Here is a 23,741-nt window from a genome sequence, read left to right as displayed (position 1 = left end):
TACACTCTTAATATACAGGTTACATGTTAACTCGTTAGTCTCTTCAATTTAAAACACATTTAAATGCACTCCACTTACATACATTAAAGGTGCATTCATTCAGCAAATATTTATTGGGTGCCTACCGTGGGCCAGAGATACTCTGCTGTGCCAGGAGATATCAGTGCTGAAACGTGTTCAAGATTCTCATTCATCCCCCAAATCCTTGATCTCACAGAAGTAACACTGTATAGGAGGGACAGACCACACTTAAACACTGAAGATACACAGAATTTTGGATAACTGTGTGTGCCAGACAGAAAAAGCATGGAAGCACTTTGGGGTCCGGGGTTTGCCCTTATAGATAGAACTCTCGGCGATGAATTGGGTTGGGATGACCAGAACCTTCCCAATTTCGAGGGCGATTTGAGGTAACTTGCAAGAGCTGAATCAGAACCACAGGCAACTCTTGGACACCCTCAGGCTCAGGCTATTGTGTCTGTAGGATGCTCCCGCTCCGCGCAGAGACACTGCATGACTTCTCACTCCCCTTGCGGATGGCCATCCCCTCCTCGGAATCGCCCTCGAGCCCACTCCGCCAGCGAGCAGGCGTTCAGCATCAGCAGGACCAGCGCCGCGGGGACTTGGCCGGGCGTGGCGCGCGCGCATCCCCAGCACGCGCGCGGAGAGCGCGCACCGCCGGCCGCCTTCGGGCCGCTGCCGGCGAGGACCCACGGGAGCGCGCGCGCGTGCCCGGCCCGCGGCCTCTCCACGGGGACCGCGGCGACCAGTGTGGGCGCTCACGTCAGGCCGGGAGGAGGGAGGAGGGAGGAGGGCGGCGGCAGGCGCCTGCGGGAGGCATGAGGCAGCCTGGCTGGAGTTCGCCGGAGCACGCGTGAGTTGGGAGCCGCCGCGGCCAGCAGCACCGCGCCTGCAGGAGAGCGCGGCCGAGCCGGCCCGCGCCCGCGTCCCCTTCAGCACCCGCGCGGGGGACAGCTCCCGCCGCCGCCGCGCACGGCCCGCGCTGCCTGCAGCCCTGCGGGCTGGGCGCCCCCGAGCCCGGCGCCTCCCGCCCTCGCCCCGCGGCTGTGCGAGTGAACCCGGGAAAAGCATCGGCGGCCTCGGGGAGCCCTGCAGAAGCCCGAGCAGAATGTACCAGGGACACATGCAGGTAAGCTGTTTCCGCGGAGCTGGGAAGAAACCGGGCGCTCGTGGAGAACCGAGGTGGCTCACCAAGTTACCGTGGCCGAGCGCTGCCTCCTTCCCACAACTCAACAAGTGAAGTGGCACGAAAAGCACCGTGGCATTTCTGCCCGGGGCTGTCGGCAAAACTAGCCGGGTTGCTGAGGGTGGGAGAGGAGAGGAAGGACCTGGGAACTTCGACGGGGAAGTTTGTTTTCTTTGTATTCCCTGAGCCTGTTCCTTTAAAACGGGATCAAGGAATCCAAACAGAGGAAACCCTGGAGATGACCGTGTTTCCGTTGTAATCCTATTGATGCATCTCGGTATGTATGTCAACTGAAGGGCAAACAGTAATGGGCAAGGCAAAGCTTTTCTTTTTTGCTCAAATGCAAAATTTTCTTGACACTTAGGATACTTTGCCACTTTCGCATTAATTTTTAAAGGGTTGTTTTTACCAAACTGGTCCATGCTGTATTTTCCTCTCTTCAAAGGATGGGATATTGTCACCTATTACAATAGTCGTAGGATGACCTGTGAGGATGAATTTCAAACCTATGTCCAAGAGATTCTACTGTTTTTCAGGGGAGGTGCCTTTCCTGCTCCTTGTACTCAGCTAAGCTGAACCACTGCCTCTTTCAAAGGCAGACACTCCACTCTGCTGGGCTAGACTACTTTAACCTTGACTGCAGTTGGTTCTTCCTTATTAAGGCACAGGTTTGCTTTGAAAGAAAATGAAATACTAACTCAGCTTTCTAGAGTATGAGCCGAGCTGTTTTTCTTATTCCTAAATGCTTTAGTCATCAGGTTTGATGTTTGGGCTTCCTTCCCACTCCAGGATGGTCGAATACAAGCATATGCAGTGCTTTTACCCTGGTGTGTACTTGTGAATGCTGAGTGCTGCTTCTGTGTCTTACAGAGCAATTATAAGTAAATATGTTGCTGCATTCATGACTTAATGTTACTCAATATTTAATTTCCAGGTCTTGGAAAAATTCTTTTGAACTATAATTTACTTCTATGTACAGTAGTGTATCCTACTCCAAAATTTTGTGCAAATTCTGAATCAGCACTACCAGAATTCCAAAAGCATTTCCCACATTACTAACATCACCTTGTTTTGGAATTGTTAGTGGAATTATATCACATTTGATGGATAATAACTAGTAGCAAAAGTATATTTTTAAATATATAGTAACTGTGATACACATGTTTCTTTAAAATGTTATCAATTGGAAAGTTTAGTATCAAAGGAGCTCATAAATAATTGCTGAAAAAAAGCAAAGGATTATTACATTAGTTTGATGTTTCCTCTTTACCCAAGATTAATATTTAAAATTTTATTATTATCTGTTTATTATTCTAAACAGTTTCTCCTCAATAATAAAATAGGAAAATTTTAATAAACAGTCAATTCTTTAAAAGCTGTTCATGTACACAAATTTCATAGATGGTTTCTTAATTCAATTAGAGAAAACTTTCTACAATATTTTTGTTTGAAAAATGTGTTGCTATGAATTCCAAAAGCAATTTTAACTGAATTTTCTGAACATTTCAAGGGAGGATGTTATGAAAACTTGAACTGTCTAGAGTAATGTCTGAGAGTTCCATTCCACTTTGAAAGAATAAGCAAAATATAAGGCTGCATATTCTCCCCGCATAATATGTTTTCTTGGGCACTGCTGTGACAGCAAATATAATGGTTTGCAAGAAAACTCACTGTTCTTTTCTGCCAAGCCTAACCTGAAAACGTTACCAAATAAAGACAGCAGTCAATGTGTTTGCCAAAGATTCAAAAGACTTTTCCTATTTATAGTGGTAAATTAATGGCCTATTAATGTTAAACCATAAAACTTCCAAGGCTATCATAGGTGAATTTAGTAGATATTTAATTGTATGATCTAAATGCTCTCCCCTCAAAAAAAAAATACCCAATACAAACTGATATGTCACACTTGTTTACGTTTATAAACTCCAAAACTTTTTCTCAAAGAATAGTTTTACCTATAGCAAAATCTGCATTGTGTTAGTATGTTTAGATTGGAAAAGAATTCCTTGTTAAAGATAACACCATCCTATGTGTTCCCATCTAATAACAGACAAGAAGAAACATATGTTTGAGATTAAAATTTGTGCACATATTTAATAAAGTGGACCAGAGATTAGTGGATTTACTAACATTCCTGCCATTTTTGGAGTTATTTGAAACACTAGTATTGGCTGACTGATACCTTATTTTAATAAGACTGAAACAAAAATTTTGTGATCATTTGCTATGCTTTTTCATTCTTTGCTGTATCCAGACTTTTTAAAAATAATGTACTTTGCAAATAAGCAATCTGGTGTAGAGGAGATACTCACATGAAGCCTTAAAAATAGTCTAATTTAAAACTCCTGTGGTGCCTTTGTTCTTGCAACTCACTGATTTTACAAATAAAGTCCATGAATTCTTACTCATATAGCTAATCTATTTGTTTATGATGTAATCTGAATTCACACCACAAACTTATAAAAGTACATATTTGGTTTATTCTGCTCATTCATTATCACATGATAATTCACAACTAGTACAGACAGAATAGTAACATATATTTCTTGGTTTAATAGTAAATACCACAAGTATATTTTTTAGGTATAGTGCCCCAGAGTTGTGTTGTTTGCCTTACCAGTTATTTCCACAGGGGATTAATCACCCAAGCAACTTAACGATAGGTAGTTCTTTAGTGACTGATTTGTATTTACTTGCTTTTCCCTTTTAATCAAGGGAGCGGTAATGATTAAATATACTTTAATATTAGTCCTGACAAAACTGTCTGGTACACAGAGTGATGAGACATGGTCTTAAGCCCCCTGATACCTTGTGTGCTCAGTGCCAAGAAACTTATTTGTATATGTGCATATGAGTTAACATCGCCAACTAAAGACACATTATTCCCTACTTTTGAACAATTCCTTAACCAAACGTCCTTTGCTGGGGTCATATAAATATAGTGCAATATTGGGGTCAATTTTGAAGTAAGAGTTTTATAGTTAATAAAGAGTCAATAGTACTTTCTTGGTTGTGCAAAATTATTTCAGAAGGCAATTGAACAAAAAAAAACCTATTCATAATTATAACTGATCTGTTTCACTGGCATTTGAAACAGACTCTTTTTTTTTTTTTTTTACTTATTCAAGCCATCTTAAGAATCAGCTTACTCTCTTTAATTATGTAAGACAAATCAAAGAAAATTTAAATTATGAAAGTCATAAGATTATTAACAACTCTAAAAGTAGTCATTTTATTTCTTGTCTTTCATAGAGGTGTATGTTTGTTTATACGGTAGTTATGACTTGACTTAAGCTTTTTCAAAAATCATCAACAGCTTAGTCAGTATCAATCATGTTAAGACATTAGATCTGGCCACTGGGATTCATTTAGATCCACTCAAACAATGCGTGCAGGAAGTCAATCTCATATTATTTTCAACCTCCAATAGCATCTTGTCATAATGGAAACCCTTAGCAAAACTAGAGTTGTTGATACTTCTACAGGGTATTTCCACTTCTCTAGCAGATGTATCCCTCACATGCCACCCTTTTCTGTCCTATACCATTTGCTTATTATTTGCAACAAACACATAATTCATATCAATGCATCACACACAGACACACAGAAACACACACACACCAATGATATTTGCATTTATAGAAGAGAATCTTTGAAATCAGTTGGCAGTGGGAACAAGGTGTGACATTTTTAGGAGAATGAGCGAAGCTGGGGTTGTGCTATTGAGTCAGGTGTAGCTGCTGCTTTCTCTCTGTCCCCTACTCAAATGGCATCTGCCGTTCTCCTCACAAGTCTTCCTGCCAGTAAAGATGAACACTCATACAATAAATTTGTTGCCTGAAATATTAAATAGTACTCTTGGAAGTAAATTCATGTACAGTTATGCTGATGCTCAAAATTGTAACAAAAATTGTGAGATTCTGAAGTGCCATTGTATATATTCACAAACAAATCATATTCAGAGGGAGCTTTCAACATTTAGAAAGTATAATAGTTTTGTTGTAATGGTATACAATGTTTGATTAACCTAGTAATCATTCCCTAGTAATATTAACCAACAGTTTATATTACACATTTACTATAAGAAACTAAGATGGTCTTTATAAACTTCAGTTATGGTTTACGAACATTCTTTCTGTGTTTAAAAGTAAAAAATTCCAGCATATGAGTGTTTTGATGATAAAATGCTTTTTCAAAGTAAAGAATAAGAAAAGGTTAAAACTGAACTTGTTAATTTTAAAACTCTGATTCTCTAGTATCATCACTGCCAACCTTGGCATTAAAACATAATGCACTATGTAGTCAAAACATCTGGCAGGCTGGGGTTTGTTTGTTTGTTTTGTTTTTGTTTTTGTTTTTCACTTTTTCTTGAGATCATATATTCTCAACACTGACATAAGCTAGAACTGTTTAAAGGTTTCACGTTTTAAAAGTAATCTCTTGGGGCTGGGGATTTAGCTCAGCGGTATAAGCGCCTGCCTTGCAAGCAAGCAGTCGTGAGTTCGATCCCCGGTGCTGATAAAAAAGAAAAAGAAAAAGACAAAAAAAAAAGTAACTTCTTAATATGTTTATAGCATAATGAATATGCATTTCCTGCACAAAATATGGAGGTAAACCACAGCAGAGCATTTCCTTAAGACTCTTCAGTCCGATCTGAATGTTTGGGACATCAAATACATGACGTAATTGTGAATTGCCTAACAGAGAAAATGGGTTGGCAAGTTCCCTTAACATCTATTTGCTTTTTATAATTCAGGATTTGTAAAAGACAAAATCAGCTTGAACTGCAGCGTATAACCTGTGCATGAGTAACCAGAGTGCCATGAACAGAGCATTGCTTTGCTCTCAGAGACTCCTCACCTGCTCCACCTCACCTGCTCCCCTCCCACCTCACTTCGGTCATCCCTCTCCTAAGGGTACCAAGTGGAGGGTTTCCTTTCCCAGTCTGCCAAGAAAGATTATTATAAAGTATGTAGCTGCATTCTATTTACATATTTAACAGTATATAAACAGAAATTATAGCTAATACCTTATTGATTAAACATCAAAAAAATTGCTGATCGCTCAGACCTCGAGGTACAACAACATACTGCCACTGTTGCCTGACGAAGTCATTTTTGACTGATTCTTATTAGGAACTAGCATACTACTTCTACTTAAATCCCTTTAAGTAAATAATACCACACTTCATAGATTTCACTAAATGAATCATTTTTATGGATTTAGATGATTGCTGCTAGAAATTGCACAGATGAAAAGTATTGAGCTCATTTAGGTAGGTAAAGGTTTATTCACCATTTCATTCAAGAGAAACAGAGCTCTACCAGCAGCCCTGCACTGGGATAAACCTAGTGGGACAGCTTAACTGACAGAGGCTTACTCAACTCCCCCAGATGCTGGCTCATGTGTTGGGACCTCTGGAAAACCAGACAAACCCTGCAAGTGAGATTTGGTGTAGCAACATTTTCCCCCAAAAGAATGCCATATGGTGATCTATGAATCATGAGTATTCCAGGAGAAGATTGGTGCTGTTTTAATGCCAGAAATCTACCTATGGAGTCACAAAATTCCCACTCCCAAACACTCTCTAAAAATCATTTGATTCTTAATGCAGCTGATACGATAGAAGAAATCGTGACCATGTTATGTAGGTAATGATTAAGGGACCAAAGGGTGTTTGGCACAGGAAGTAAATGCTTGGGAAGACTCTGATGTCTGTATATGGATATTTAAGGGCTGTTATTTAGAAAAGGGGAAGAATTGTTCTGCCTGGTATCATATGCTAATAGGTAAAGTTTCCAGTAGGCAGTGATAATACGAAGACAATACATGTAGCACACAGTTTGGCAAGGTGCCTGTTTGCATGTGGGAGAGGACTAGATGAGGGAGAGTGGGTGGCTGAACAGAGCAGTGTTCCAGGCACATACCAACCCTCTCCGCCAAGACCACGATGCTGCATGATGGAAATCCAATCAAAGAACGCACATACTGGGTGTATAAGAATTGCTGCGTGCATGTCCAAGATGAGTGTAGTGAACTGACCTAAAATAAGCAAAACCCAACATTTCCCTGTGACATATCCCCTGGTCACCTAACAGTACATGGGTGGCTATCAGACAGAAGCCTGCTAGTTATCGTCCAGCATCATAAGCATATGAGTTGGGTATCAGAAAATGCAGACTCTTGAAGCAAATAAGAAAGTAACAATTAAAACACCATGAAAAAATGAATCTGCCAGAGCTTCAAAGCGTCTTTTCACCTTCCTTACATGGATATTAACGTAACATGCATGCTGGTCCTAACAATAGCCTCTGACCCTGTAGCAATGTAATATTTTTTTCAGCAGATGGTTACAAACATGCATACAAACCCCTTGAGCACTTGATGGGAATGCAGAATTTCAGATCCTCTCCAGACCTAGTAAATCAGAAACTGAATTTTTTGAAGGTATTCAGTAATTTAAATATGCATTAACATTTGAGAGGCGTTGGTCTGAAAAACCTCTACCTAGAAAACAGAGCCTGGTCAGTTGAGCTGACAATAGCAAAAAAGGCTTGGTTGTTGATAGGATTTTGATATGGCAGAGACATGTTGAGGTCTGTGAGAGAGGAGCTGCTAAGAGCAACTATCACAATTTTATGTAAATACAATATGTTCGATTTATTGACACAATATTTATTATCTGGACAAAAATCACAGCCTACTTGTTGTAGTTTTCTTTCTGGGAAAATGCATGATAAACCTATTATGTAACATCCATAGAAAATAAATCTTCAAATATTTAAACAACTATTATGCTTCCCTCCCCTTAAATCTTTTCTTCTTCAAGTTAACCACCACGTTCATTTAGTTGGTCCTCAAAATGGCATTTTTGATGTTTTAATGGCTCCATGAAAGTATGACTGTCCAAACAAGACATATTGTTCAAGATCTGTACAGTACCAAGTGCTGTGAAATTGTTTCATTCTGGGAAAGACAATTACCCAGACAGTCTAAGACTGGTGAATGTCTTTATACCAAATTGTTCTGTGACTGATTCTGATGTTTTTATTTTGGAAGCAACTTGGGAAGTTATTTAATAGTGTTTGGTCTCTATACTAAAATAATCTTGTTCCAGATGTGCTGATAAGAATATTTAAAGTTAATAGTACCAAATGTCTCCAACAATTTCTTAATGTTCAGTTTTGAGGTTGCAGAATACTTAATTTCAAAAATTCCAATCCTTGTTTCATCGATGAGGAAACTGAGGCCCAAAGACTTGTCCCAAATCTCATAGTGGTTAGTTAGAGCCAAGCTAGTATAAGAATGAAATCTGCTTTTCATACCTTTCTTGTTTATTTTGATATTTACTACATTGAGAAAGTCTAAGTGAAAAGTAAATATTTTAATAAATTACTAGATGTTTCCAAACATCCAGGAGTTTGGCATCTAATGAACAAAATTGATTTCCTGTTTTTTGGTTGTAGTATAACTGTTTGATACTTATATGTTCCATTTTAGCAGTCATTTGGATGACGGTGGGAAAAAATCTGGCCTAGAAATACATTTCAAGAGTGGAATGAATAGCTTTGAAAAAATTGTTTTATTTCTTGTTGTAAAGGTGTTCATCATTTTGTTTCCTGGGGCTGACCAAATTTACCATTTGAGTGAACTGATTTGGCAGGATTTTTGCCCTAACTGAACAAAAAATCTATCAAGGGTTTTCACCTGTTAATAACAGAAACCAATTCTGTCTTATTTAAGCAGAAATGGGATTTATTAAAAGTGTTAATAAAAGTATATTCCATTACTATTTTTCCATCATCATGGTAACAACTGACTCAAAAAATAATAGTTAATGGAAGCTAAGTCTAAGAATGGAGGAAGTTTGTATAATCAAAATATCTATAAATTACAAGAGAAAAATACTAATTTATCAGTGGCAATATTGGACAATACCTTAAATAAATAATCAAAATAAGCACCACTAATAAGGGATAAGTGGATATCATATGCCTGTGGACACGTTATCCTGAAAAGGAGATCGCATGACACAGGTACTGTGTGCACAGGCTGAGTGCAATCAGGAAAAAAGACCCAGTCAAACTCAGAGTAAAGGATATAAAGGCTATAAAATAACTGAGTGTGTTTTTCCAAAATATAATTGACCTTAGAAACAAGGGAAAGCTGAGACAATGTTACAAATTAAAAGGAGACTGAAGAGATAAGAGAATTAACTATAGTATGTAAGCCTGGAGTGCATCAGAACCTAGAAGAGAAAACCGCGGTCAGGAGCACCACTGAGGCGTATAATTGACAGAACTTGAGAGTAGACTGAAGAATAGTGTTAAAAAGCAGTGTTCAATTTCCTGAACAGAATACACTGTGACTGTATTTAAAAATCCTTGTTCATAAGCCGCCACTTCTGCTGCAGTTCCCTCAGTTGATTCGGGAATGATAATGATACAGTGTGTGTACGGAGGGAGGATAAGGGGTGAGCAGGAGAGAAGTGATGATAAAGTGGGGACAGAAAAATGGTCTGGAAGAAAAGTTGTCTGCGTGCTGTTGTACTGTTCTTCAGACATGAGAGGTTATTTCAAAATAAAAAGGGTTTTTGAATCGCAAAACTGGTGCACTAACAGACTCCTAGGGCTAGAGGAAGGTGGGAGTGATCGGCCAGGACAGAGCCCATGCAAAGCCCTGCACCAGGCCACAGCTGCTTCTGTGCCTGGAAATCCCTTGTGAAAGTCAGGGAAAGACAGGGATGGCTGGTTGGTGGAACGGCTGCTTCCTGCTGACACTGAGAAACAGGGTCGTCTCCCCAGTTAAACAGACAGCCTAGATCTGGAGAAGTTTTCTTTAAAAATTAGTGTCCATTGGGGCTGGGGATTTAGCTCAGCGGCATAAGCGCCTGCCTTCCAAGCAGACAGTCGTGACTTTGATCCCCAGTACTGATAAAAACGAAAAATTGGTGTCCATTATATTATGTGATATTACTGTTTTACCTAAAAGCAAAACAGACACACTTAGCACTCACTCCATCTTCGAGGTAAAATAAATACCTATTGCTGTATTTTCACTTGACTAGACTCTGCCTTGTGGGTTAAGAGTCAGAAGGAAATAATTCTCTTTAAGCCTGTGCTCATTTACCATTCCCTGCCCTTACATATAGGCCTCTTGGAGACGATGGTAACACTAGAATATAATGGCTTATTAAATCATGCAACAAAAAGGAGCAGGATGATCCCATTATCATGCATCAATGTCCATCTATTGCTCACTCCTATTCTTTTTGAGAAATTGGAAAAGACACTGTGAAGAATTCAGCAATTAATCAGGGACCAAAAATATATATGACGTACCTTAGCAATGCAAATAGCTCTTTCCTCCACATGCAGAAATGGAATGTAGAAAACTGGTCACATTAGTTTTACATATTCACCCTAAAGCTGATTATAATCAAGTTGCCTTGTGCATCTGGTCATTAATATTGATATGTAGTCTCTCATATAAGTCTTTAGGAAGATTTATGTAAGACGAAAAAAAGTATTCTTATGCTTGCAGGAAAATTTAATTAAAATAGAATCTTGGAAGTATAAAGGTCTTTAGAGTTCACATGGCACAACTTTTTAATTCTCATAAGTGGAAACTGGGGGCTAGGTCTTGAGGGCTCAGTCCTCCTGAATTAACTGCCTTTTCTCAAAATGAAAATAGAAAGAATTTTGGTGGCGTGTGTCTCACATCTTTCAATAATCCTCTACATGGAAGAAGTGACCTAGCACACTGGTTAACAACTTCCACTCCAGGAGCTCACAGCCCTCAGTGACTTCAGATAGTGTCTGTGGTCTCCCTCTATCCAACATCCTCTCTAACCCCGCTTTCCTCCCTGTGATATGGAAATAATAAAAGAAGTCACATCATGGAATCATACAGTGTAAAGGGCTCTGCATATCACAACTTCTCAGGTGATGCTGTCTCTTCCGTTTTCATAGATCTGGATGGAAGAAAGGTAGCCACGTTCTACTCTGGTTTTACACAATGGTGGCTGATGTTTATTTTCCTTGTTCTCTCGTACTTCTGGATTTTTTCTTTCCTCTCCTGCAAACGCTTGCATTTTGGACACTGTATGTTTACTCATCCTTCAGTGTTCCACTAAAATGATCCCTTCTCAGTAAGTGCTGCTCCTCTACAAATCACTACCTCCTTACCTACCAATGCAGAATTAAGAACGTCTTCTTCCATGTCCTTTTGTACCTTATATATATCTAATACCATAATAAGTATATACATTTATTTATTTTTATCAACCTCCCCAACTACTTATAAGCCTATTTGTTGTAGCTGTTATGTTCAATAAATCCTTATAACCTTCCAAGCTAGAGTGAACTATTAGTACAGTACAATAAGTGACTGGGTTAGCAGATGATTGAGTGTCTAAAACAAAGAATGAAAGAGTGAACGAATGAATAAATGTCCTAAGAAAAATCCCTGAGAATAAGGATTCCAAAGTGCAGTTAGGATTGTGTTGAATTCTAACACATATATGGCCTTAGTGTCTGGTCTGTTCTCATGAATTTCAGAAGCAATGGCCTCTGAAATTTCCACACACTTGAAAGGGAATCAATTACCGAGAATCCTTATAATTAACTTGCCCCTGTAATTTACCAACACTTCACTGTCATAGCAGTCTCAGCATCTTTAAAATTTGAGGACAATCTGGGGCTGCAGATTTCGAAATTTAATAGATTCTTGTAGTGGGTTCTAACTATCTCAAGCTGGTTGTGGTCACTTGGAATTGCAATCCATCCCTCCCAGGTTCTGGATACCTCCTTGAGATCTCTGGTACTTGTCAGTAATGAGTTTGATAATAATGTTAACATACACTCCAAATACCACAAGACCATTGCAGAGTAATAGACTATCATAGTCAGAACTGCCCTAGGAAGCTGCCAGTTTAGTGGAAGGGCGGGTGCCGTCTCTGAAACTACCCAGTTACACACACACACACAGGTTTCTAAGGTCTAAAAAGGGACCTGCATTCCTAGTGCTCATCCAAAGGATTTGTCTGTTTTATGAATGTCTGACTCTAGAGATACTTTACATGATGTCTCCCACAGTTACTCTGATATGTGAGCCTACACTATGGAGGAATAATTCTTTCTATTCAGATACAGATTTAAAAGATTCAAAAGCCACATGGCAATGCAGAGGTTTCTCTAACAGAGAAAATGACAAAGCCACCTCTGGGAAAGTTAGAAAAGGGCATGTTCTCTGGGTGGGCCAAACACATACATAGACTTGCCTTTTCCCCCAGAAGAAACATTCCCATTTCCCAGCACACAACTTGATGTGTGGAATAGAGTTCAGACCTAAATTTCTCCTTATCTGACATCCTGCCCAGTCAATGTGTGCTTCTGAAATATGTTTCTCCTACAAAGAACCTTCTCTCTCTCTCTCTCTCTCTCTCTCTCTTTCTCTCTCTCTGTCTCTCTCTCTGTCTCTTGTCTCTCTGTCTCTCTGTCTCTCTGTCTCTCTCTCTGTCTCTCTCTCTGTCTCTCTCTCTGTCTCTCTCTCTCTCTGTGTGTGTGTGTGTGTGTGTGTGTGTGTGTGTGTGTGTTAGTGGTGGTAAAAGGTAAAGGAATAAGCTCTATTTTACCACATAGTCCCAAACCTATTGCTAAAGTCTTTGAGGAAGATGATCGGTTTAGAGGATTACTGGCTTTCCTTCCAGCTCTAGGATTCTATTATTATAAAGCCCTTAATTAGTAAAACTAAACATCATACATAGTTGGTCAGGGCAGATTTCCCTAGTTCATTACCAGCCATATCATGGAAAATAATTTTTACAAATTTGTGACATCAAGATACTTGATACTTCTTAATGAAATGCAAGTTTAACTTCTCCTGATTCTTCAAAGAACGTACTGCTTGAGAAAATTCTGCGAGACTTTGCTTTCCTGTTCTGCAAATACTGGAAAGAGATACATTTCTGTAAAGTTAGCCCCAATATAGAAGATTATTGGTTGTGATAAAATACTGATATCCCTGGTCTAACAGTCACTTTTTGTGAAAGGTTCGTAGAAGTTAATCTTTAGAGTGCCTCAGTGAGATTGGCAAAGGGTAGATATTTCGTTTTTTGTAGGCAAAACACAAAGTTGACCATCTCACCTACACTTCCTTTTCAAACCAGTTGGGCACTGAGGACCTGAATCTGGGTCTTCCAGTTTTTACTGGTTAGGTACTTAAAGCAAATTCAGGCCACTCTCTTAGGCCAGACTTCAGCTACTGCAAAATCACTCAACCAACATGAACATAAGTGTGTTGCAAGATTTCTGGAACACTGCATATGCCTTGCAGGGTAGAAATCTCTGATGCATTATTTCTACCATTTATTCCAGATAGATTCTAAATCGATCTTTTTAAGTCTTAGACCTCAACAACTATATTCTTAGTACTTTGAGAGCACCTTTCTATATGATAGTGCACACTTGCCTAGAAGACTATAGAACAGCCTTGAAATATCTGTCTTTTGTGCAGAAGGCCTCCATGGAATAAAAATTACCCAGAAGGCCAGAACAATATTGCAATCCAGTTTAGAGTTTCTCTGTAGTTATGTGTAGAAGCAAAGTCTTGGATTATATGGATAAACTATGCCAAAATACCTCCAATGCAAAATTTCTGTTACATAAACATTTTAGTTTTGTTTTATTCATACTTAATCTGTTATTATAAAAATATGAAATAATAGGGGATGATGCAGCTCAGTGGCATAAGTGCCTGTCTGGCAAGCACAAAGTCCTGAGTTCAATTCCCAGTACCAAAAAAAAAAAAAATCTTGTTAAAATATGAAATAATAAAGCAGTGGTTATGTTAGCCAACTTTCTGTTACTGTAGCAAAATACTTGAGATAATCCACTTATAAAGAAGAAAGGTTTATGGTTTTAGAGATTTGGACTCATGCTTGATTGGCCCTTTTGCCTTTGTGTCTGTGTGAGATAGTTCATTGTGGTGAAGTGTGTGTGGTGAAGCAGAGGTGTTTGTTCCATGGCAGGAGTAGCAAACGGGAAGAAGAGGAGATCCCCTGCCTGGGGAGAGCCTACCTCCAGTGGCCTGAAGACCTCATACTTGACCCTTTTCTTAAAGTCTGCCACCTTGCAATAGGGCCAAGCTGGGGATCAAGCTGGTACAGCATGAGCCTTGAGATCTATCTCAGATCTAAACCACAGCAATACTTAACCAGATGTCTTCTGTTTTACTTTAATGTTTTTACCTCTGTTAAACTTGGTCACTACTTATCAGAGAGAGTTCTGTTAATTTCTCATGCTCTTATATATCCACTCCACGCAGGAAAAGAAAAGGTATCATCTTTATTGAAAGCAAACTACTTATAAATGATAAATGTAAGCTTATATGGAAAAATATGTGTAGAGCTTACCTATCTCATTTCATATTTAAACTAAAATGAAATCTTGTTCCCTAATTTTTTTAATTTTAAATTTCCAGTTAACTATAAGTAGAAGGATCAAGAAGTAACGTTATGAAAATTAGAATGTCATAGTGCTGATCAGTTAACCTAATGAAAAATTTAAAGAAAACAAAATAAAAATTGTGCTTTCTCTCAAAATAAATTTTAATTAAAATTAATATTGTTAGAGATCAACTTTAGCACATTTATCTGATCAAGAAATCATGGCATTTAAATATTTTGTCTTGTGCCCAAGAAATATCTGAACTATAAAGTACAAATATTCTTCATCTCATTGGTCAAAAGCCCTTTATTTTTTTCTGTGAGTCATAGGGACATAATCCTTTTATTTTAATAAATGTTTAGAGAGTCAACTTGTTTGCAGGGGAAAAAAACCCTCCAAAATAATTAAAATTAAAGCTTTATGTTTTATCTATGCTTACCCCCAATATTTGTTGTTAAACCAGATCATTCTCTCCAACAAACCACCAGTGTTACTAACTGGCTTCCATTACCTGTTTCAAATTTGATGTGTTCAAATAAGGATTCATTATCACCATCAGTCTCTGTAAAATTAACACCTCCAAATGTCTTGGATTGTTTACTAGCACTGCAAACCACTCAGCTGCAACCACCTGAGCTGGAAGTCTGGGAGAGCTTCTTCCTCCTCTGTTCCCTCATGCCTAAACCAAATCTGACTGCTCAGTCACTTTCTAATCCACTTCCACCGCACTGTGGCTTCCTCTCACCACCATCCTGTTAGGTCACTCTGTCATCTTTACCCACGAGGTCATGCTAGGGCTCTAACTAGTCCTTTCCTTGCCATGATCACACGTATCTTTCCACCCTCTCTACTAAAACCTTGACTTGCTCATTCCACCCTTCTGTTAAAACTCTTTTCATAGTGTGCTACAATCTAGAAGAGTATTTTAAAAAGCGCTCTTCTTTAGAATAATTTTCTTGTTAAAAATGCAATCCTCGGCCTCACAGAAACTCTGCTGAGTCTTACTCTGAGGATGGAACCCGAGACCCATTTTTATACTCTGTAGCTGAAATCAGTGCTCCTCTTCTAATGAGCACGGGGACACCCGTCATCTCACTCCGGACTTGTCCCTTACCCCTCACCATCCACTCCTTATCCTGCCATCCAGGGAAACCTTGCTGAGGCACAGGACTGGTAGACACCTTCTTCATGTTCGTCAAGTACCCTGAACCTGGCCAGAACTGTGTCTCAGTTTCTTTATGTGGCTTTCTTATGAGGTGAATTCCCTCTGCTATCTCTTTTTTTTTTTTTTCTTTTTTGGAGGGGAGCGGTGGTGAGAGTACTGAGAATCAAACTCACAACCTCACACTTACCAGGCAGGCACTTGTGCCTCTGAGCTAAATTCCCGGCCCTCCCCTTGCTATGTCTTGTTCTTTTTGTTTTTCATTCTGCCTAGCGCTTTTTATGGGATACATTCAAAGACCCCTATGGATTCTTAAAACCAAAGTCTATGTGTACAGATAGTATGAAAATCTATGAATACTGTGTGTTTTTTCTATGCATACATACTTGTAATACAATTTAATTTATCAATTAGGCACAGTAAGAGATTGATAACAATAAGTAATAGTAAAATAGAAAAATTGTACCAAACTATAATAAAATGTACATTAACATTCTCCCTCTCTCTCTCCTCCTCTCTCTCCCTTCCTCCCTCCCTGCTTCCTCTCTCCCTCCCTTCTGATTTATTGTGCTTATTCATCTCCTTACAAGGATATGATATGATAACCATGCTTAGTGATGAGATGAAGTAATGTGAATTACAAGGCATTTGTGACATAGCATTTGGCTATTACATGAGGGTTACTTGAACACAAACACTGTGACACTAACAACCTGGTAACTGTTTAAACTCTTAGTGATGACCAAATCCATATTTGACAAAAGAATGCTGAACAGTCAGAGAAGGAAAGAACAACATGGCACAAGATTTCATTCAAAACTTACACATTGTTTATTTCTGGAAATTTCCATTTACCATTTTCAGACCATAGTAGACTATATAATTGAAAGTGATGAGGGCAAACTGCAGATAAGGGAAGATTATTGAACACACTGAATTAAGTAATGAGCCATGAAAGTAATTCATTTTTAATTATCCTTAATTAATCTTCTTGGTTAGATTCAAATTTCTGAAGATTTCCATAGACCACTATAAATTAAGCACTTTTTCTGGGATCTTTGAAGATGACATTAAACTGTTGTGAAAATGTACCACTTCTTTTAAAAATCAATAATTCCTAAGTAATCTATTCGAACTGCTATCTGATTTTTAAAGGCAGGTATGAGGAAGAAAAAAAGAGTATGTGCCAACAGGCAGAAGATTGAATCTCAGGCTTATTTTTGCATTAACTAGCGTGTGGCAGAGAGAAAAAACTTATTCTTTAGGTGCTTCAGTTTCGCATCTATAAAATAACTTAACAGAAGCTTGGTTTTCTCTCTAGTGTTATAATGTTATTGCTGAAAACTGGAATTTATTAAATTAACATTTTAAAATAGTATTTAATGTAATAAAAAGATAATGTCAAAAAGTGACATCTGTAGTTCATCAAATCCACAAAATAATAATATGCACATAATTATATTTTGTGGGGGTTATTGATCCTGTTTTACCATAACATTAGGCCAATATTAGATTTTCTCCACTTTCTTCTAGTGAAGTTGTACTGTTCTGTTTTGTGGTTTTTCTTTTATCAGTTAATTGCATGGTTTGTTTATTGTGTATAATGATAATCATCTGTTATTCATCCTATGAATTAGATTATTATAAGGGAAATCAATATGATGGCATTGTTTGAGAAGATAATCTTCAAATTTTCTTTCTGCTTTTCAAAGGCATAGGGGAAATTTGAGGTATTAATCCACACCGTAGCACTCCTTACCTGTGTGACCTTGGACAACTTTCTTAACCTGAGCATCTCAAATTAGAAAATTGAAGTATACCATTGATAATCTCAAAGCTTTAAATCAGTCTGACACTTGGCAATGAGTACACAGATATTTTCCAAATTTTGATACTGAATCGTATGCTTAAGTAACTTCTTTATACTGTTTGAGGTGAACATTACTAAATTAAAGATTCCCTCATGAAAAAAGAAACCACCACTTCTTATTGTTTAAATTTTTCCATTATGCTCATTTATGGAAATTATACCTCAAACTAAATAATCAAATAAACTAGCTACAGGAGAAGTATTTATATTTTCTTCAGTCTTTTTGACTTCCTGGCACCCAAAAAATACATGTAGGAAAAGTATTTCTATTTCCTTTCACCTATTTGGTTTCCTGACTCCCAAGGGAAAATATATTGTCGCAGACAGGTCTATCAGATACAGGCCCTTTTCCATATCCATTTCGAGAACACTGAAGGAGGAAACTGAGGACAAATAAAAATGGGACACTAGAACTAAAGAACTGTAAATCACTGAAATTGGCTGAATGAAATTTTTAAGTAAGATGTCCTCATAAGCCAAAAGTAGAGACCAGAAACTAAAACTCTGACTAGTTCAAGAAGCACCTTTTTATAGCAAGCTAGCAAATTTAATATCTTAGAACAGTGAACATTTTTGGTTCAATAATGATTTACTACAGAATAGAAACATCTTTTCAGATGGTAGAAATGTTTATGAATTTATGCATGCATTCTTTAAGTAACCATAATTACAAGGATGAATCACAATTGAACCTAGAATTCTAGACTTTAGGTGTGAAAATAAACATAATATATATAAATAATAATATAACCAGAAGTAGCATAATATGTCCTTTTTTATTCATATGAGGAATATGGCATATAAGTGAGGGATTAGGGCACTACCTTTGGAGGAGATGTTCAAATTATTGACTTTATTCCCAACTGTGACCCCAGAGACCCTGAACAACGCCTTTAATCCATTCCATGGCCTTGTCCCATGTCCTGTTAGGTGTTACCCCACTAGCAATAGAAAAGACTGTTTGTTATTTCCTCCCTCTCCCTTCCTATTCCTATACACACACAACTAAAATAGACACCAAGACACAGAACCAAAAGAAATAGCTTCCTTCATGGAAACCATTCACACCTCACCACGAAATGTAGTTCCTTATCCCAAACTCCAATCATATAGCTCTGGATCAGAAAGAAAACCCCAGGAAACTGAACCAAACCAAATCTGCAGCAACCTTAGAGAGCTCTCCAGGAGGCAGGGGGAGCCCTTTGAGAAGCATAGCAACTGGATGTCACCAGACAAGACAGGCAGGCCTGGGTGACAGGCTTCCCGGGAGCTATCTAATTATTGTACCTTGAGCTTTCCGAGCATCTGCGTGTATCTTATAAGAGCGGCAGTCACTCTCATCTTACAGTGAACAAGGTGCCTAGCCAGCAAAACTGTTTCTGTTTCCCTAAAAAGGCAGCTTGGGAAATGACTGAACAGTTACACATGTGCACAGGCTATTGTCTTTAACCTGAGCATCTCAAAAAATGATGCTTTGATTTATATCATAGTTTATATTCATAATAACATTGTCAAATCAGGATAGGCAATATAACCAACTAAGACACATGTTGTTAGTTACTTCTCATTCTTGGTAACTGTCAGTTACTAGTGGTTAGTGGTAAAGCAAAACTTACCTTGCAATATTACATTCAGTATTATTTGCTTGCAAACGTTTTTACCTGAGCTGCATGCTAGCCAACCTGGTTAACACTTATTCAATGTGTAAGGTTACCATGCTTACCAAATGAAGAGAAAATTGCAGGTGTAAAAGTAATGGTGACATAATAAATATGAATAAAAACATAATATGTATGTTCTGAAGTAACATAATATGTATTTTTTTATTCATATAAGGACTATGGCATATGGGTGAGGCAGGTCACAACACTATCTTTGCAGTGAAAGAACATAGCAGTGTAATATATATGTCCCATAGACCGCCTGATACAGTAAACAACCATAATAAACATAAATCACTGAAATCCAATTTATTTTCTGGCCACACTCCCAGGAAAGTTTATCTGATTTCCAAACTGTGGGTGCTGAAATGAAACCTGAGAAACACAGATCAAACTAAGATCTCTTTGGCATACCTGGTATCAACTTGCCCTAAATCTTCATTCCTTACCTTGGTTTCTTTTTTTACTAAATTTTGATACCTTTCTCTGAACCTGAACCTTTTCTGAGAGCTGGTATCCAAGTCATGTTTTTAGGGTTAAATATTCATCCGTTCATTCATTCAAAGATATCTTGGGGCTCCTTCTTCTTATAGAAGTAAATATGGTAGGGAATTTAAAATTTAGCTGTGATGATATCGGCAAACTTGTATGCAAAGATCATATTTAAACAAAATAAGGAAACAATTTTTACAGGCAATGACTTATAAAAATAAAGCACTCAGTTCAAGAATAAATTAGTAGATCTTGTACACAGTATATTTTTAAATAAACTAAAAAATAGTCCCAAACAAGTAGAATCCTTTTCATATTTTTTCTCTATTGGAAATAGTAACTTTTTGCATAGTCAAATCTGACTACAATCTTAAAATATATTTTAAGGACATGTGAAGAGAGAGAAACTGGCAGAAGTATTCCTTTTTTCAGTGTTATTTTATAGCCTAGCTGTTATGTTAGGAAAACATCTCTTTCCCCAAAACAACATAGGGAAAATCATTAAAAAATTCTGTCTGGGGATGGGTAAACATTAAAGGTTGGTAAATAGCCATTTCAGACTACTCAAAAGCCAAAAATACAGTGGCACAGTGAGCTCCCAGTTTCCTTCATGCGCCTCCCATATCAGACCCTGATCTATGAGCAGATCTTTTTCCTTTTATCATAGCAAAGCAATTTACCTATTAGGGAAAGCACCAAGTAGATGTTAATCTCGTATAAAATTTTATTGTGGAAATATAACTTCATATACAAATACAACAGACAATGAACATTATTCTCTCTTTTTACAAAAATATTAGTAACAAAATTTTAAGTTAAGTATTGACTTTGTGAATCAATAATTCTCGGTCACAGAATTCCTGTGGAGTTAAGAATGTTTATTTTGTTCAAGCAAATGAGCTATAGCAGAAATGGGAATGAAATAGATTAATAGCAACGCAAGAATAATACTTTAACTCTTAGCATAGTATTTCCATGAGAAAGGTGACAGAGTCCACCAGCAATCCTCTGAGTCCTTGGAAACTCTGCATCCTCCACTTCACAGGAGACGTCAAGGCCAGGTCTGCACTGAGGGCATCGAAAGCTCTGACCTAACTGCATTCCCTGGTGGAACACTACTTCTGTGAGACAGAAACCAGCAGCAGTTAGTTGTGCCTTGCTGGATGATAATCTATCCAGATATATCCAAGAATAATTTAAATTACCAAATTAGAGGTCACTTGGGGATAGAATCTCTGTTAGGACTTTGTGAATCTTTCCTGTTTTAAAATAGAAATTCCTTACAGATGGGAGTAGGCTCTTAAACATTCGCAAGTAGAAAGAGATGAATGTAGACATATAAAAATATTTATAGCCCTAAGCTGACACCTACTTAGTAGGAAGCAACTTTAAACATTAGAGGTAGAAGGAAATATTTATATAAATCTTTAAATGTTATGATGTAGCCATCGATCAAAGTCATTCTTTTCCGTGGTATGATCTAGCCGTATTTTCCAGGGAATAGAATTGACACACTAAAATAAAATTGAGGAGATAGAATTAAAGACAGAAAGATGAGATATGGTATGGTGGTGGTGGTGGTGGTTGCGATGACACAGTGCTTTCTTCCTACAGAAAATAATTTTTGTCCTCAAGTGAGTCACCTATTTTTTGTGGCCTAGGTCACTATCAGTCATTAGTTTTCTGTCTCTATAAATTTAAGCTCAAATACCCTATTATAGTATATCTATATAATTTCACATGTCAATTATTTAGTCTACTCTCATCCTTTTCTTCTTTATATCCTGAGTGCTTATTATTATTACACGTTATTTGGAAGAAAACAAATTTTCTCCTAATTAAAGTCTAGTAGCTAATAGAGGTAAGATCTGAACCCAGAAAATCTGGGCTCAGAGTCCACTCACTTGTGTGTGCTATATTAAACAAGCGTGTTTTAGACATAGCATCGAAAAGTAGCCGAAAAGGATATAAAGATAAATGAAGTATGGTCACTGTCCCCAGAGGTTTATAGTGCCAATTCATCTTTCAGCAAAATGTTTCTCTGGAGCTTTACTGGGGAGGAAAACACAGCCGTCTCTACCCAGAATCTCAGTACTACATCTGCTTCTTTCTCGCAGCACTTTTACAAGTTTGTTCTTGCTATTTGTGTTTGCCTCTCGGGTCCTTTTCTTGAAAGGAATATACCATATTCGTGTTTGTATTCCGCGGTGCTACTGAATAAAACAGTTTTAAAGCATCAGCAATAAAGCACCGGGGTTTACAGCAAGCAAGCATCAGATGGCGAGTGCGGGAGCCCAGATGAAATAAAAGCCTTTGGTAAAAGAACTGCAATTGCAAGATCCGAATCTCTGCAGTTCCGATTAAGATTCAGGGTTTGTTTATTTGTGGGTGTGTGTATGTATGCTTTTTTCTGTCAGAAGAAAATGAACTCAATAGAAAAAAGCTCAGCTTACTTTTTTCAGTAAGTGCATATAAAATAGAGCACACTTTTATGATGCATTTTAGAAACTATCTTTATGCTAACTCAAGAGTTTAGTTTCTGCTAAGCCAGACTACCTCTTGTGGTTTATTTTACTTTTTAAAAACAAGTTCTCAGGTTTGATATTAGGTATGCTGCCTAGAAAGTATTTCCTCTGGCCTTGTTTTGAAAGTTTTAATTAAAGCCATAGCTATACTTCCTGTAATTGGGGGATTTTTGTACGTAGCTATTACCTTTCCTTGTAACTGAAGTCACATGCATTGTACATGGTCCCTGGCTGAAGCACAGAATTCCGAAGGATAGTTCCTTCCTGAGCCACAGAGCGGCCAACATGTCCCAGAAAACACACTTCATGGATTCTGATTCAACCCTCAAGACTCTTCAAGGGCATGGACTTGGCAAGAGTGTTCGCACACTTCCCGGTCTGTGGTGCCAAGGCTTCTGTACACCAGCAGTGCAAACTGATAGATCTGGCGTCCGCAATGGACAATGACAAGCAGACACACTAAAGAGTTCAACAAAATTTAAAAGGCAATTACAAGTTAAAATGTATCTGTTTTTCTAATCATAGAAGTCTTACATGCTCTCCATGGAAAATCTGGATGATAATGAGAAGAAGAAAAATGATAAAAATATATGCACAGTATAATCATTAATATTTTCCTCTAGTTGTTTTTCCTAGGAGAATTCTATGTGGTGGAGGTGAATACTCTCAGGGAATCATGAAATACCAATTGTGTTTTATTTCTATGAATGAGTAAAAATCATAGAAAGTAAATTTTATGGATGCTGCCTCTATGCCAGGTATTCTACTAAGCAATATGTATATTTTTTCATTATAATATATAATATATGTATTCCACTATAATATTTAGTATATATTCCATTATAATATATAATACATAGACAGAACATAAATCCTTTCTGGAAATAGCACCAATCCTACAAGAATGCTTTGTAGTTCCAAGATGTAACTGAGGACCTCAGGTTGACTCAAGATTAAAGAAGCCTTTAGTCAGAAGTAATCCAAATTTATGGAAAACAAGTAATTATTGGAAATCTAAAGATTGATGCTCTAAATAAGTTTCTTGATGATAAAAGTAAGAATTTTAAATATACAAAACATTAACCTTCTGTATTGTTGTTACCTGAACATGCTGCTTATCATCTTTTTGATTTACTGAAACCCAGTTTCAGTATGAGAAAAATACAAATACTGAGAATTTTGAGTACACATACTAGTGCACACACAGAAACTTGTATATATTGCATTTAATGCTTTCACATTGTTAAATATACCAAGGACAACATATTTCCATGGCATTTTCTTTATTAAAACCAATTTTTTATTTTTATTTTGTTTTGCTTTGTTTTGTTTGAGACAGGGTTTCACTCTGCAGTTCAGGTTGGCCTTGAACTCAT

General features: G+C 37.7%; 1 protein-coding gene across 6 annotated transcripts in view; it reads left to right on the top strand.

Moving 5' to 3' along the window:
* The first annotated feature begins 811 nt into the window (after nt 1-811).
* Nucleotides 812-23,741, top strand: part of Pex5l (peroxisomal biogenesis factor 5 like) — a 204,451-nt gene continuing 181,521 nt past the window's right edge. For 4 of the 6 annotated variants that reach the window (XM_063227230.1, XM_063227229.1, XM_063227227.1 and 1 more), the window contains exon 1: nt 812-1,150. In XM_063227230.1, the coding sequence (XP_063083300.1) occupies nt 1,130-1,150 (21 nt within the window). In that variant the 5' untranslated portion in view covers nt 812-1,129. The remainder of the gene's footprint in view (nt 1,151-23,741) is intronic. The other 2 variants (XM_063227235.1, XM_063227232.1) reach the window with 1 other exon arrangement.

The sequence above is a fragment of the Cavia porcellus genome, unplaced genomic scaffold (genome assembly GCF_034190915.1).
Source record: "Cavia porcellus strain 051 isolate PalLab524CR breed Dunkin Hartley unplaced genomic scaffold, mCavPor4.1 scaffold_17, whole genome shotgun sequence".
Lineage (NCBI taxonomy): Eukaryota > Metazoa > Chordata > Mammalia > Rodentia > Caviidae > Cavia > Cavia porcellus.
This window is presented reverse-complemented; position numbering and strand designations above follow the sequence as displayed.